The sequence below is a fragment of the Lissotriton vulgaris genome, chromosome 2_2 (genome assembly GCF_964263255.1).
Source record: "Lissotriton vulgaris chromosome 2_2, aLisVul1.2, whole genome shotgun sequence".
Taxonomy (NCBI): Eukaryota; Metazoa; Chordata; class Amphibia; order Caudata; family Salamandridae; genus Lissotriton; species Lissotriton vulgaris.
Genome location: NC_141688.1, coordinates 86,177,603 through 86,191,427, shown reverse-complemented (window position 1 = coordinate 86,191,427; position 13,825 = coordinate 86,177,603). Strand labels below are relative to the sequence as shown.

Sequence of the window (13,825 nt, the reverse complement as noted above, 5' to 3'; positions counted from 1 at the left end):
TTCCGTCTGACCCCCTCTACTTCGTGACACTACTTACCTCTCACACAAACACTCCCGACACACACAGTTCCCTCACACAGTCCCTTCCCTGGTGCGCTCTCCTCCCTCAGACCTCCCCCTCTCCCCCGTGACACTCCTCCCCAGACAGACAGGCAGCCGTCGTGAGAGGCGGGGCCGTGGCGCTGTGGCGCTGTCCACCAGCCGCGGTGCTGAAGAGCTCCTCACTCCAGGAGAGCCGCGCAGACACCGGGAGTGCACGTGGAGTCTGCGGGGACTGGACGCCGCCTTCGGAGCCCGAGTGAGAGGAGCGCCGGACCCCGGCCACGCTGAACTCGGGGGTACCCCGGGTGCGCCAGGACAGGAGCTGCAGTGTCTCGGGGGGCTCTAGTCTGAGAGCAGAGGGGCTCCTCCGTGACTGTGCACGATTTTGGTATTAAAGCTGAGGGGCTGTCTCGGAAGACTCGGGGTGCGGCTGGGACTCTGCGCCTGTTTCTGAAAAGTTTGTGGCGAGGGGCTATTCCTGGGTCCCTGTGCGTGCCACGGCTCCAGACGCCCAATCTCAGCTACCGAGGCTCCTACGTAGATTGCCCAGCCCCGATTCTGAACCCCCCAGGCTCCTCCGAGGACAGACAGACTGCCCAACTCTGATTCTGAACCCCTCAGGCTCCTCAGAGGACAGACAGACTACCCAGCTCTGACTCTGAACTCTCCGTTACCGAGGCTTCTTCGACGACAGGCTCCTCTAAGGACAGACAGCTCTGATTCTAAGCTCCCGAGCCTCCTCTGAGGACAGACAGACTGACCGGCTCTAATTCTGATCTCCCGAAGCTCCACTGAGGACAGACAGACTGTACTGTTTTGACCCTAGCCTCTGCGTCCCCAGCTTTGAACTTTGACCTCCCAGGTCTCTCGTGAGCTCCGAGCGCACGAGGCTTTCCAAGGCTCACAGGGCCCGGATCTGCACCCCCAGAATGGCGTTCATGGTGAAGACGGTGGTGGGGGGCCAGCTCAAGAACCTCACCGGGGGTCTGGGCAAAGGAGAGGAGAAGGGCGAAGGGGAGAAGTCTGCGGCGGAGGCCCAGGGCATGACCCGGGAGGAGTATGAGGAGTACCAGAAGCAGCTGCTGGAAGAGAAGTAAGGCTGCTCTGCCTGGTGGTGTTATTGATCGACTTAATAAGCGCTGCGAGGCTGAACAGTACCATTTGTAGGCGCCCCTTGAAGTGCACGTGGTTGAACCCTATCTTCTGCTCTGCTGTACTATTCTTGGGTCCCTGGTTATGGATACTTGCCTGCTTCTTGTTACTGGACTGGGTACTATTGCTGGGTGCTAGTTGTGGGTGGCGGGTTGATTCTTGGTCTAAATCTAGGCGCTAACTCTTGGCACTGTTACAGTTTAGTGGCTCTAGGCAGGAATATTGCCTTCAATCCTGTCTCTGGGTCTTCGTTGCAAGTACTCGCTCTGGGCAATGGCTCTTCGGACTAGTTGATGGTACTGGGCCTGGCTAATTGATATAGGCAATGGTCATGGTTGCTAGTTCTAGATCCTGGTACAAGGTTTAGAGCACAGGTCCAGAATACTGGCCATGGTAACTGGTTCTGAACACGCTTGTTACTGGTAATAGCTATACCTAGGCACTGGCCCTAGTTTCTGGGTCTAACCACCGACACTGGTTCTTAAAATATATTTGGAGGGAGTGCCAGGGCTAAATTCTTGCAACTAGTCCTGGTTCTTGGTATTAGTTAGGGGTACTGCTAACTGGCACTGGTCCTGAGTACCCGTTCTGAGCACTAGTGGGTGCCATCCTCTGTTCGCATCTTGGGCACTAGTCTGGGCACCCCTGCCAGGCTCCAGTAATAGCTTCCAGTTCCAAGTAATAGTAAAGAATAGTAGGGGCTGCTTTGGTGTTTGGCTGTCAGGCCCTCTGCCACAGGCGTGAGAACCTTGGCCACCTTACTACAAATGACGTGGGATATGATCGGGGCACGAGTCGGGGGTACACGCGGGTGGACAGCATCCACCCACTTCTTTCACAGGGTGTACGCAGTCCACCCTGCCAAGTATTTGGTCCGCACTGAATAATGTGCTGGACTCTTCCCAGTATCATTTCCAAACACCTGGACACTTTCAGCAGCGCCTGCTTGTTGTCTGCTTTACTTCTGCAAGAAGCAACAACGTGCAGGTGCCGGCGGGAGGGGACTTTCTTCGTTAAGACTCCTGCTGGGCCCATAACAAAGCTGAATTGAGGTGTCATCAGGCCTCCGAGTCTCTTGGCTGGCAGCAGTCAGGAGCCTCACACCTGATGCAAATGAAGCAGAGGGGAAACAAAGGCTCACACCTTGTTAGCACTTCACACCTACTCAAGAAAGGCAGCTTTTCGTTTTGTTCAGTCCCTGTTTAGGAGATATGCTGCAATGTAAGAATATCAGATGTGTCCGTCTTTCCCAGTATTTAGTAAAGCAAATTGCATTTAAGTAGAGCTTACTACACCAAGGAGGCGTTGTAATGATTTAAGTCCCACTATTTTTTCTTGTTTAGGCCTACTCATTCCAATGCAGGGTGTCAGAGAACTTTACATTAACACGTGCATATTATTACATGTGCAATTAAATATGTTTGTAAATGAATGTACAGGAAGTGTTACATAAAACTGGGGAATTGCAAGATGTATAAGTCACATATCACCTTCCAGAGCTCACAGAGCTATTATCCTCGCAATGCACCAACACGTACTCATGATAGACCTGCTACGCATATATGTGAGGGCTTTAGATCTGATGTCGCCTCTTGTGATGCCACTTCCGTTAAAGTTGTAGTTTTTGATGGAACTTTCTATGATGTCAATTCTTGTGATGTCATGAGTCGGGATGTCATGCGCCGTGATGTCACGCGCCATGAAGTCACTTGCATACTGCTTAACTAGGTTAGACCCCCCCCCCCCCCCCCCACACACACACACTTTTTTTTTAGAACTTGTTCCCTGGATATGATGGATCTGAAATAGTACAGGCCGGATGTCCGTAACGTTCGTGATGCAGTGACCGGCCCTCCAAACTCCACATAAGACCCTTAGACTGGAGAATGGTCTGGGATCCTAGTCTGAAGACTAGGCCTGACCACTGTTCCTGTGTGCACGAGCTCTAGGTCCGCCGCATCTGTTTCCCGGTGCTGGTCGTCGATACCCGGATGTCGACCTCCTTAACCCGAAACAAAGTAACAGTTGTAGTATTGTCCTTAAAATCCGTCGTGTTAATCCCCGTGCAGTCTGTGCTCCGGGGGCGGGGCCACCCTGCCCTGTTTATCTGGGTCCGCGCCCTCTGAACGCGCGGCTCCGGTCAGCGATTAACAACGTGTTTCTAGGAGCGAAGGGCGGGCGGGGGGTGACGTGTGCAGGGCAGTGAGACAAGGAAGGGGCAGTCAGAGGTAAAGAGAGAGCGGGAGAAGGGGCAAGATAGACACGTCGGTACCTGCAGCCCCTCTTTGTTTGTGTGTCTGTTTGGGGGGCTTTAAGAAAGGCCCTCTCGTCCAAAACCTCCAAACATAGCAGCAGCGGGGATTTGAATTGCCATTAACACATTTGCCCCACCCCACGGCAATTTACTTTAGCCAGTGCCAGAGTGACTGAAAAAGAGCGAGAAGCAGAGAAATTAAAGGGTGTAAGACAAAGTGGGAGAGGCAACGGCTGGGCCGAGAAAGGCAGGCAAGACGGCGAGAGGTGTTTGTAGCACTTTATGATTTCGTTTTTGCAGCTACACCAGCTTCTTGGTGCTATAGATAACTAAACACGCATTTAAACATGCATTTGAACGGCGCTAACATACAGTGGGCTTGGTTTAGAGGTTGGCTGGCAGACTTTGCCCCCCTCAACATGGGTGTATTGCCATCTCTGCACAGGCTGCAGGGGCAAATGCGACCCACCCCCAGTGCTGCAATAGGCAGCTTCCTGCCCCACGGGGCTGCATCCACGGAACGAGAGCCACTTCTGGGACAAGACTTTGGCAGAAAACCCACCCGTGCCCGTCACTGCTCGCAGAATTCAGACCTCCAAACGTGAGCACAAGAAATCTACCCTCTGAAGAGCGCTGCCCTGTGCTTGCCCACGGACAGGTGCCCCCTCCCACGTGGACTTTTCATGGAGTGAACTCAAACAGAGGGGTCTCGCCAGGTGGCACATGTACCCCTGTCTCATTAATGCCCCAATTACAAATGCCCCAGGTGGGAATGAGGTATTTAACACATATGGCAGGGACCGACACTGCGGGCGAGGTATACCTTCTATTCTGTGTTTTCTCTTAAAACGCAGCACAACATGCAGTGATCAGTGGCACCCGTACCAAGTTACACACCTCTCAGGAATTACCCTGGAGGTTCCCCTGGGACATGTTGGCAGCTTTGACCTGACGTCACTGACCGTAGCTGACCCTGATGAAAGTGGCAGGCGTGCGATACTGACTGCAGCTGGCAATTACCCCCGGGATGCCAACCTACCACGGAACAGGAGTTTGCGCCTCACACCTAATGAGGCACTGGATAGGGGGCTTGCACCCCCGGGGGGGCGGGTGCACAGAGGTCACGTGCCAGTTTTTGGGAGAACCGCCCACCTTTAACTCGGCCATTATGTCTCTAGGTCAATTCAACTCACAACATAGTACACCCCCCCCCCCCCCCACCTAATCTAGACTAACCTAACACATTCACTCACTGACTGACGCACACGGGTCTCACCAACGTGAAAATGGGAACCGATTTATAAAGACAAAAATCGAGTATTTGGAGGTAAAGGAGAGACATAATAAAGGCCGAGGCAGATGCGAGAGGTCAGCAATCAGAGACAAGCGTCGTCGAGAACAGTGAAAGTTCAGAGAGGAGAGAAAAGAAGAGAAGGGATAATGGAAGATAAGAGACGGCTCATGGGACGGCTGCTGCCCCCATCCATCACCGAGACAGTGGTGTCTCAATAACACACCTCCGGCTCCGGATCAATTGAATCCACTTCATGGTGCTAAAGTGGTGTTTACCAGAAATAACTGCCCCGGCAGCGCCTGTGTGTGTTTGTGGTCAGGGGGGCATGCGTTAATGCGTCTCTGGACCCAGACCTGGACATCCCATATACGGAGCAATCTCCCAGCACTGAGTATACACGACGTGACACGCTAAGTGCCCACCACACCGTAACATGCACACACTACAGTAGCATGCACACCCAGCGTTCGAGCATGCACACATCACCCCAAAACACGCGGATTACCCTATTACGCACAGCCACACACCATAATATAAACACATTGTGAAATGAGGGCCTGGCATATAATACGAGCAACGTCATAACATACGCACATTACCATCACGTGTGTACACCACCGCAACTTGCACATGGTAGCAAAACATGCACACACCTTTAAAGGTTCATACGAGTGTAACCGCACAAATCAACAACCCGTGAACAAAGCACCGCGGCATGCACACGCCACAACACACACAAAGACCACCATCGCATGAAGACAGCAGCAGAGCATGCGTGAGCACCACAAACTGTACACACCCAGCAGAGCAATGTGCACACGCACACACACTGCAACAGGCATACACTAAAACAGTTGGCACACGTGCATGCGCACAGCATCTTGACATGAACTCAGCCTCCTGTAACAGGCACATTTGATCACACGAAACAACCATTTTTATAAGCCAGAACTGTACCATCTGCACATTTGCACAGCACCCACCAACTGCTAGTCCTATCTCGAAGGCCTCGTTACCAAGTTGATCTGTGGCCTGCCTTTGATCGGTCATCTGGCGGCTGCTTTGCTGGACGTCAATGTCCCCTCCTGGGCCACCTGCTCTTTCAGTTTCATAGGTAGTGACATGCTCACCACTGCTTCTGAGGTGGCGAGGGACACCCATGCACACACGCACACACAGGCACACGCACACACACACGCCCGCCCACACACACACAGATGTACACCCGCTCCCCAGGCACACAGAAGTGCACCCCACATAGCACACCTCTACTGTAAGGACTGACAGCAGGTGACATCTACTCAAGGTCACCTTCATAGACCCGCGCACTCTTCTGCTTCTAGGCGCTAGTCTGGTACTATGAAAGGCCGAGTGCAGAGCGGGAGGCTGTCATCCCCGTGTGCCTGTCCTAGGATGGGGAATGCACAAAAGAGGTCCTCCCCTCTTTTACCTTTAACCATAACCAAAACCCAAACACCCCAAGTACTACAAGTAAACATTTCCCCGTCCTTCGATCAGGCCTGTGTTAGGGCATGTTGCAGCATCTGCTTAGTCTGGTAGGGTCCGTTGGCAATGCCCCTGGTATAAACCGGGCAATGGCCTCTCCCGGTGACTTATGGGGTCACTCACTCCCTCAGTGCGTTGTGGGTCTCCTTCTGCGGTGCTGACAGCTCTCCGCTGACAGTGGCATCTGAACTTTACTTCCATGCCACCTTTCTCCTTTATCCTTCCATACCATATTACATGAGGTCCCTGCCTCCTTGGTGACGCATGCAAGAGCCCATTTGTGCCTTCCTCAGTGACATCACTTCTACATCTATTAACCATCTATGAGCCAATCCCGAGGTTACAAAACCACTTTTCTAGTGAGAATAGCACATGAACTTCCACACTTATCGCTCGAACATCAGCTGATGGATGACACAATACCCGTTCCACGCGGCAGGCTCATTACGACGACTAGTGGTCCTCCAGGGCTGGCAGGCTCCCTCGCCTAATTTAGGACACCTCCATGGTTAGCATGACACGTCCACTTACCAGTTTCTAAGTAGATGATAGGGTGCCATGTAGTGGTGTTTTACTCCAGTCTTCCAGAGGGAATTCTACTAAACTGTTGAGCATAGATTTTGACCATCAGTGTTGACAACAAAGATGAGTCATCGAGCTGGCTTGGGGGTGGTTGGTTTTTTATGTTTAAAACATGGGGACAGCCCTCCTGCCACTTTGAGGGTTCATCCTCCTGCTCCAGACGAGGCTCACCATACAGGGGGCTCTTCAAAACCCACCTAGAGTTCCCCTGCCAAGCTGAAGTCCATTCCTGTGACGAGGCTCTTCCTGGTGGCATTTAATGCAGCCTTGGACACACTCTTTGCAAAAAGGCACAAGCAGTACCCCATCTGCATCAATGCGAGACACATTTACTACTCCTTGGACTCTCTGTTTCATACCGGAATATTTTTATGAGGCTTCGGGAGCAATAACCATTGAGTCCTAAATAACAAGGCCCCATTGTGTGTGCAGCGGCTTCTGGAGTGTAAATGGGGCAGAATCTGGATGTCTGTGTCAGAAAACACTCACTTTGCAGTCTGCATCTAAATAGAGCGATGAATGTATCCGCGCATTTCCGTATCTCCAACCAACCAAACGCAGAAGCAGTATGTTGGCTAACCTCAGACCCAGGGGAAGGGGATAGGAGAGAAAATAGAGACCCTGGATATCACCACTCTGACTCTTCACTCTGCATTTATTGATGTCTGATATCTAAAGACCAGGTGAATATCTTTCATATATGCTCACTATACTAAGTCATCAATCACTTACTGATTAGTTTCCTGCCGATAAAAGCAGCGATAATGTAACGCTCTTTCTTGATAATATGCCCCTAAGTGTAAGTGAGTTTGGAGCACTGCACTTGCACCCCCACAGAGCGCCGGAAGGTCATCCACAGGTCATGCCTCTGACGGGCAATCCTGCAGCGCATAGTCAGAGATCTAAGGCAGCATGCTGTGATGCGGCCTCGCTGTGACCAATGATTTCATTCTCACTCTTCCCACAAATCAGATTTTCATAGATCAGTCCCTTCAACATCAGGCACTCAGTGGGTGCTGCCAAGCCTGCATACACGCAGTACCTCTTAATGCCTGCAGAGGCATCGTGTGCATATTGCATCACTGATCATGCAAGCGGTGTTTAGACAGAATATCGGAAACAAAAATATTGTGGGACAAAATAACGCGTCAAGAATATCGAGGACAGAAATATCGTGATGCAAGTTTCTATGGGTAAACAAAGTTTTCCTATATATAACTTCACATATATACACCCCGACGATATGTATATCTTTAAGGTACGTAGATGTGGAGGTAAGGATAGTAAATCTATACTTACCTTCTCAGTATTTAAGTCCTTGATATTTTTGACACAATATTCTGTCCACACAATATTTTTGTTTCCGATATTCCGACCGTGATCCCACACAAGCAAGTACTGCATCTGTTAACCCCTTCGATGCTCATGACGAGCTCAGCTCGTCATGAGGTACACCTCTCGTACACTCATGACGAGCTGAGCTCGTCATGAACAATGGGAATAAATCGGGATCAGCACAGGGAATACCATCAGCATTGATGGTGTTAATTGGACATCCAAAGATATAGCCTATTACATAGCAGACTCGTTTTGCTGTGGTGAGGCTCGGTAAAAGATAAACAAACACTAGAGGGAGCTTATGATTTATTATGTAGGTAAAGCTTTTATATAAAAAAGGTACAGGGTAAACACCTGAATCCTTCATAATAATCAATTCATATTTATTGACTGATTTTCCTCTGGTGTGTTGGGGATCCGGATGCAGAAGCCTCTGGCTGCCTTTGTCTCTGTGTCAATGTACAGCACCACAGACCCTAGCCCATAGGGCAAAGCATTGTACCCTACCTTCAGCAGCTTTTCTATACGGTAAGGCACCATCATCTAGGAAGCTACGTACATCTCTGAGGTGGCCTGAAATACTCTGACAAGGAATGTTCTACTTGCCGGGAGGCAAGGCGATCAGAAGACACTTTTGGTGACATAGCACCTGGACCGCTCTTAGAAATCCATGGCAGGATATCAGTAGACCCTAGTATCACTCCAATCGCATGATATCCCTGGTGTGGGTACCCTAGCCAGGGCTTCATCCATGCCATGGGCCTGAAGCAGCCAGTCCTTGTACACTTCTAGTTTGTCTGTTAACATCACTATTTACATTTTGTGTTTATTTCTGAATTACTTTAACTTTATAAGACCATATTACATAAAACATGATGTGAACATTTGAACTTAATGAGTGTTCATCACCATAATTAATTACTAGGAGAAAACTCTTGTTTCAGTAACCCTGGACACCATCGAATATGTGTCCTTCTGCAAGGAGGTGATTACTACATTCAAAGCAGCCTTCATTTATTCAGCATTAGTTTTCGAAATAAACATAAAATGATATCATTTCTAAGATCATTAGCTGCAGCCCAAAGGGAAACACACAAGGCTAAATGTTTCTCTCTCACATCCACACAACGCCCACACTCCCCGCCTTAGAGATGCCTGCCCATACAACTTCTGAAACAGGAAGTTGGCTAAGTTCAAAATATATAAATTTTCAAAATACTACAGACGTGAGTGGTCCGAGCAGATAATTCAGGAGCTGTCCTTGAACCACAGTCTCCATATTTTGCTTACACAAACGATTTGCCCTCTCGGGGCACAAGGGGGCTGATCTACAAGGAAGTGCCACAGCGTGGCTCCGCAAGCTCTTTGGCTGTGCCACGCTGCTGCACTTCCGAAGCACAGGGATGCAACAAATTTACAAGAACATGTTACATCTCTGTGCTTCCCTCTGCGCTGGCGCACAAACTGCAGCCATGAGCTGGTGCAGGCACCTTTGCACCATGGTGCAAGGATGCCTGCAGCCATGACCTAGTCAGGCACCCTTGTACCATGGTGGGAGATTGTTTTTGTGCAGAAAGGAGCACCTGGAAAAAACGAGGAGAAATGAAAACATTTCTCCTCGTTGCGCCACACTAGGCCACCTCTAGGGTGGCATAGCATTCAGATGCATCTCCAGATTTACGATTTCTCATAAATCTGGAGATGTGTCTTGTTCCATGGGTGTTGCGTGGGAACAGCCACAGCAACACCCATGGAACACTCCTTCAACGCAAAGTGCTGCGTGTGAAGGGGCTGTATTTACAAGAAGAGGAAAAGTCACGCAAGGTGGCTTTTCCTCTCCTTGTAAATATGGAGGAGCCCCCGCGCCACCAGTACATCACGAAAAAAGTGACGTACTAGTGGCACGGGTGCTTGTAAATCTGCCCCAAGGTCTTTTGTTGCAGAACGTCTGTCGTTGAGCCACTTTTAGTCATAGCTATAACCAGCCATTTAAATTCACTTATAGATGTTTCAAAGTCTTTGAATGGTCTGATAAGATTACGGCCTTATTACGAGTGCGGCGGTCCAGGGTCCCAGGAACTCGTGGTGGCGGTCCGACCGCCACCACTCTGGCGGTCCGACTGTCGGATTACGATTGTGAGTGTGAGATGGTGACAAGACCGCCGCCTCTGCCGGGGTCCAGGATCCAACAGCGGTGGGACTGTGGAAAGGGGCTATATGTGCTGGTGGTACCTATGCCAGCACTGCAGAGTTTATTACAACTTGGATTTCCACCACACATTTCATGACGGGGATCCCATCATGAAAAGGGTGGTGGAAATGCGGGTAATTCTGACCACGGGGGTGCATGCGGGGGTAGGGGCACATGTTGTGCCGCCTTAGAATAGCACCTATGTTCGTGCAGTGTGTGACATGCACGGCATGTTGCATTCTAAACCATGCGTTAACGTGCTGTGGATGCTGTTACTGCCGCTGTAAGCTTTTTAGGCTCTCCTATAAGCCTATCATACCCACCGCCATGACACCGCCGCAGCACTGCATGAACTTGTAATCCGGCGGGCGGGTTCACCACAGGCTTGGAAGTCTTCCTGACACTGCCGCCGTGGGCAGTACCAGGGGAAGAACGCCAAACTTTTAGCAAGGCCCTTAGTGCCTCCAACTAGTAAATAACCTTATTGCAAACAAGGGATTCTCTTGCTGGCATTCAACTATCCCAAATTAACGGCCCTGCTTGCCTTGGTAGAACACAACGAATACGAATAGTGTTGTCTTTAGAGATATAAAGTTTATAGGTCCATATCAAAATTGATCAGCTGGAGCATAGTTGACATGCCATCATACCGGGCTGGAACATGATAATTATTTACCCTGCCAACCAAGATGCTGAAGTTTTTGCCATCATACTTCTACATCCTGCCAATGATCTTGCACTGTGTTCCCTTCACAAGCATGTCATCCTGCAAACTTTGTTTTAATACATGAACTACACACAGGAGCGGCTCCTCTGATAAGGTGGAGGAACGTCGCCTCACTGCTCTTTGGGCAGGAAAAATAAAATGATATTCACATAGTTATTTTTGGCAGGTTCGGGGCTAGGTTAGGGGAAGCGGGGCTGGAGTAACAGGGGGAGGAGTGGTTTGCACACTCCAAGTGCGCATGACTGCTTGGCTCGCTGTTGTGGCAATGAAATTAATGTACTGTAATATCTGTAATAAAAAAATATTCAATATATTTTTAGCGTTTATTACATTTTTTTACATTTTCCATAAACTTTGACATGTGGAAATCTCCAGCCAGGCTGCAGAGTCCTCTGTACTATAGTCTAGAGGAAATTAGACAGGTTTATTAAACTAAAATAAGTTTTTATAATTTTTATAATAAATAATAAGGTACATTATTTTTTTTTAAATATACAGCCTAATAAAAATAATGCTACAGCACTATTAACTTAATTTTGAATACATATTTAATAATTGTAATTATAATACATTTACTTAACATATTTCTGAAGTTTAAATTAGGAAATACATTTCCACCTAAAGGAAAAACATTACATTTTTTATTATGCTTAAGAAATATTTAAAACGATGTATAGAATTTATGAAAAGTAATGTAGTTATATTTTAATAACATTCATGATTCCATCAATTATTAAATTACGAAATGGTTATTAAAATGTTTTATAATTAAAGTAAATATTTTAAGATTTTTATCAATGATTTTTAACAGTGAAATATATTTTAAATAATGTAAATTAATTTAACATTGTTTCCCATGGGATTTTCTTTCACATTTTTACCTCTTTTATTTTCTATGGAAGAGGGCTGTAATGCCAGTGGTTGGTAATGTTTCGTGCTAGGCTTATTCCAGTACTGAGCAGGAGTACTTTACTACTGTTTTTTGTCCCTTTTTGGTTGTATTAACAATAGACGTGCAGTTTTTGATCAGCTTTGGGATTACTCTTTTGTGGGTTTGTTGTTGTCCCTCCTCAAAACCCGCCCTGCCCTGATGTGCCCTAAACCCGTCCTTACTACTCCCTTAATCCCTCCTCTTTATTTGTAAGTCCCCCTCATTTTCTAACCATTTCCCTCTGCTCCTTCCACATTTACTACTAATGTATGCCTACGTGTTAAAGACTCAACAGTGTGGGTGGAGAGCACTGCACATGTAGGTCTTGGACAGGTGAAAGTGTAAACTCTGCACCCAGGTTTGTGAATAGCATTTAAGAGAACGTTTAGTATTTTTACAAAATGTAGTTTGAGAATTGTCCCAAAAATGGGCTCTGGTTGCGAATCCATGATACAGCATTTTTCAGGTCTGGCTAGGTTAATATTTACAATACATACACTACTGTGTAAATGTAAACTGTATTGTAATCGTATGGTTGATATTAAATTGTTGCATGCATGTATCCAGCAGGACCATGAGCCTCTTGCAAAGCAGACGTCTTGAGTTTGGTTCTGTCCAGTGGGTGGAAGGGTCCTAGGATTACTGGGTGGCTTGATTGTATGTCGGAACAACGATTTCCCCAACCACTACTTCCCTAACAACGAGTTGGTGCAGTGCAGCATACAGTGCTAGAGTGTTTTGTAATTCAAAGTCAGTTCAGGAAGTTCACCAGAGAAAAAAAAATGGGGAAGTTCACCAGAGACGGCTGAAACGAGATCAGTGTGGAAATGCTTTATTCTGAACTATTCTTTAGAACAATACAAGGGAACCCAGGGCGCAATAAGCTAAGGACCTTGGGTAGATACTTATTTTCAAAAAACAGAGGTCCTTAGTAAAGAAGGGGAAAATTCAGATAATAAATATAGACTAAATAGAACTATATTTTTAAGAATGCCCAGCCGGACACTTTAATTTCTTAATAGCAATGATACAAAACAAGGGGAATAAAACACAAAGTGTGATGAACGTGGGACACCAGCCGATGTCTGGCTAACACACTTGGGGAGCAAACACAGGGGAAGGGAATATTCAGGCAAAATCGGGTTATCTAACAATCAAAATTATAAGAAGATAATCCACAGTATACACATATGCATGTTCAATTTGTGTGTTAACTATGCATTTAGTGCATTTGTTGTCGACGACGTTTCGAACCTCACAAATTATTGGTTCATCCTCAGGACAGAAATGATTGCCTAAAGAGTTAACAACAGGTGTTAACTCTTTAGGCAATCATTGCTGTCCTGAGGATGAACCAATAATTTGTGAGGTTCGAAACGTCGTCGACAACAAATGCACTAAATGCATAGTTAACACACAAATTGAACATGCATATGTGTATACTGTGGATTATCATCTTATAATTTTGATTGTTAGATAACCCGATTTTGCCTGAATATTCCCTTCCCCTGTGTTTGCTCCCCAAGTGTGTTAGCCGGACATCGGCTGGTGTCCCACGTTCATCACACTTTGTGTTTTATTCCCCTTGTTTTGTATCATTGCTATTAAGAAATTAAAGTCCCGGCTGGGCATTCTTAAAAATATAGTTCTATTTAGTCTATATTTATTATCTGAATTTTCCCCTTCTTTACTAAGGACCTCTGTTATTCTGAACTATGACGCAAGCGAAACTCCGCCCTGCCCGAACACTAGACCGAACCAGCCTTCGTGGTTAAGGCTGAGTCGTTGTTCGGGCAAGTCGTTGTTAC

The 13,825-nt window shown here is 47.6% G+C and overlaps 1 protein-coding gene across 1 annotated transcript in view; it reads left to right on the top strand.

Moving 5' to 3' along the window:
- Nucleotides 1-238: 238 nt before the first annotated feature.
- Nucleotides 239-13,825, top strand: part of CPLX3 (complexin 3) — a 101,074-nt gene continuing 87,487 nt past the window's right edge. The window contains exon 1 of the mRNA XM_086959335.1: nt 239-1,135. Coding sequence (XP_086815461.1) covers nt 972-1,135 — 164 coding nt within the window. The 5' untranslated portion in view covers nt 239-971. The remainder of the gene's footprint in view (nt 1,136-13,825) is intronic.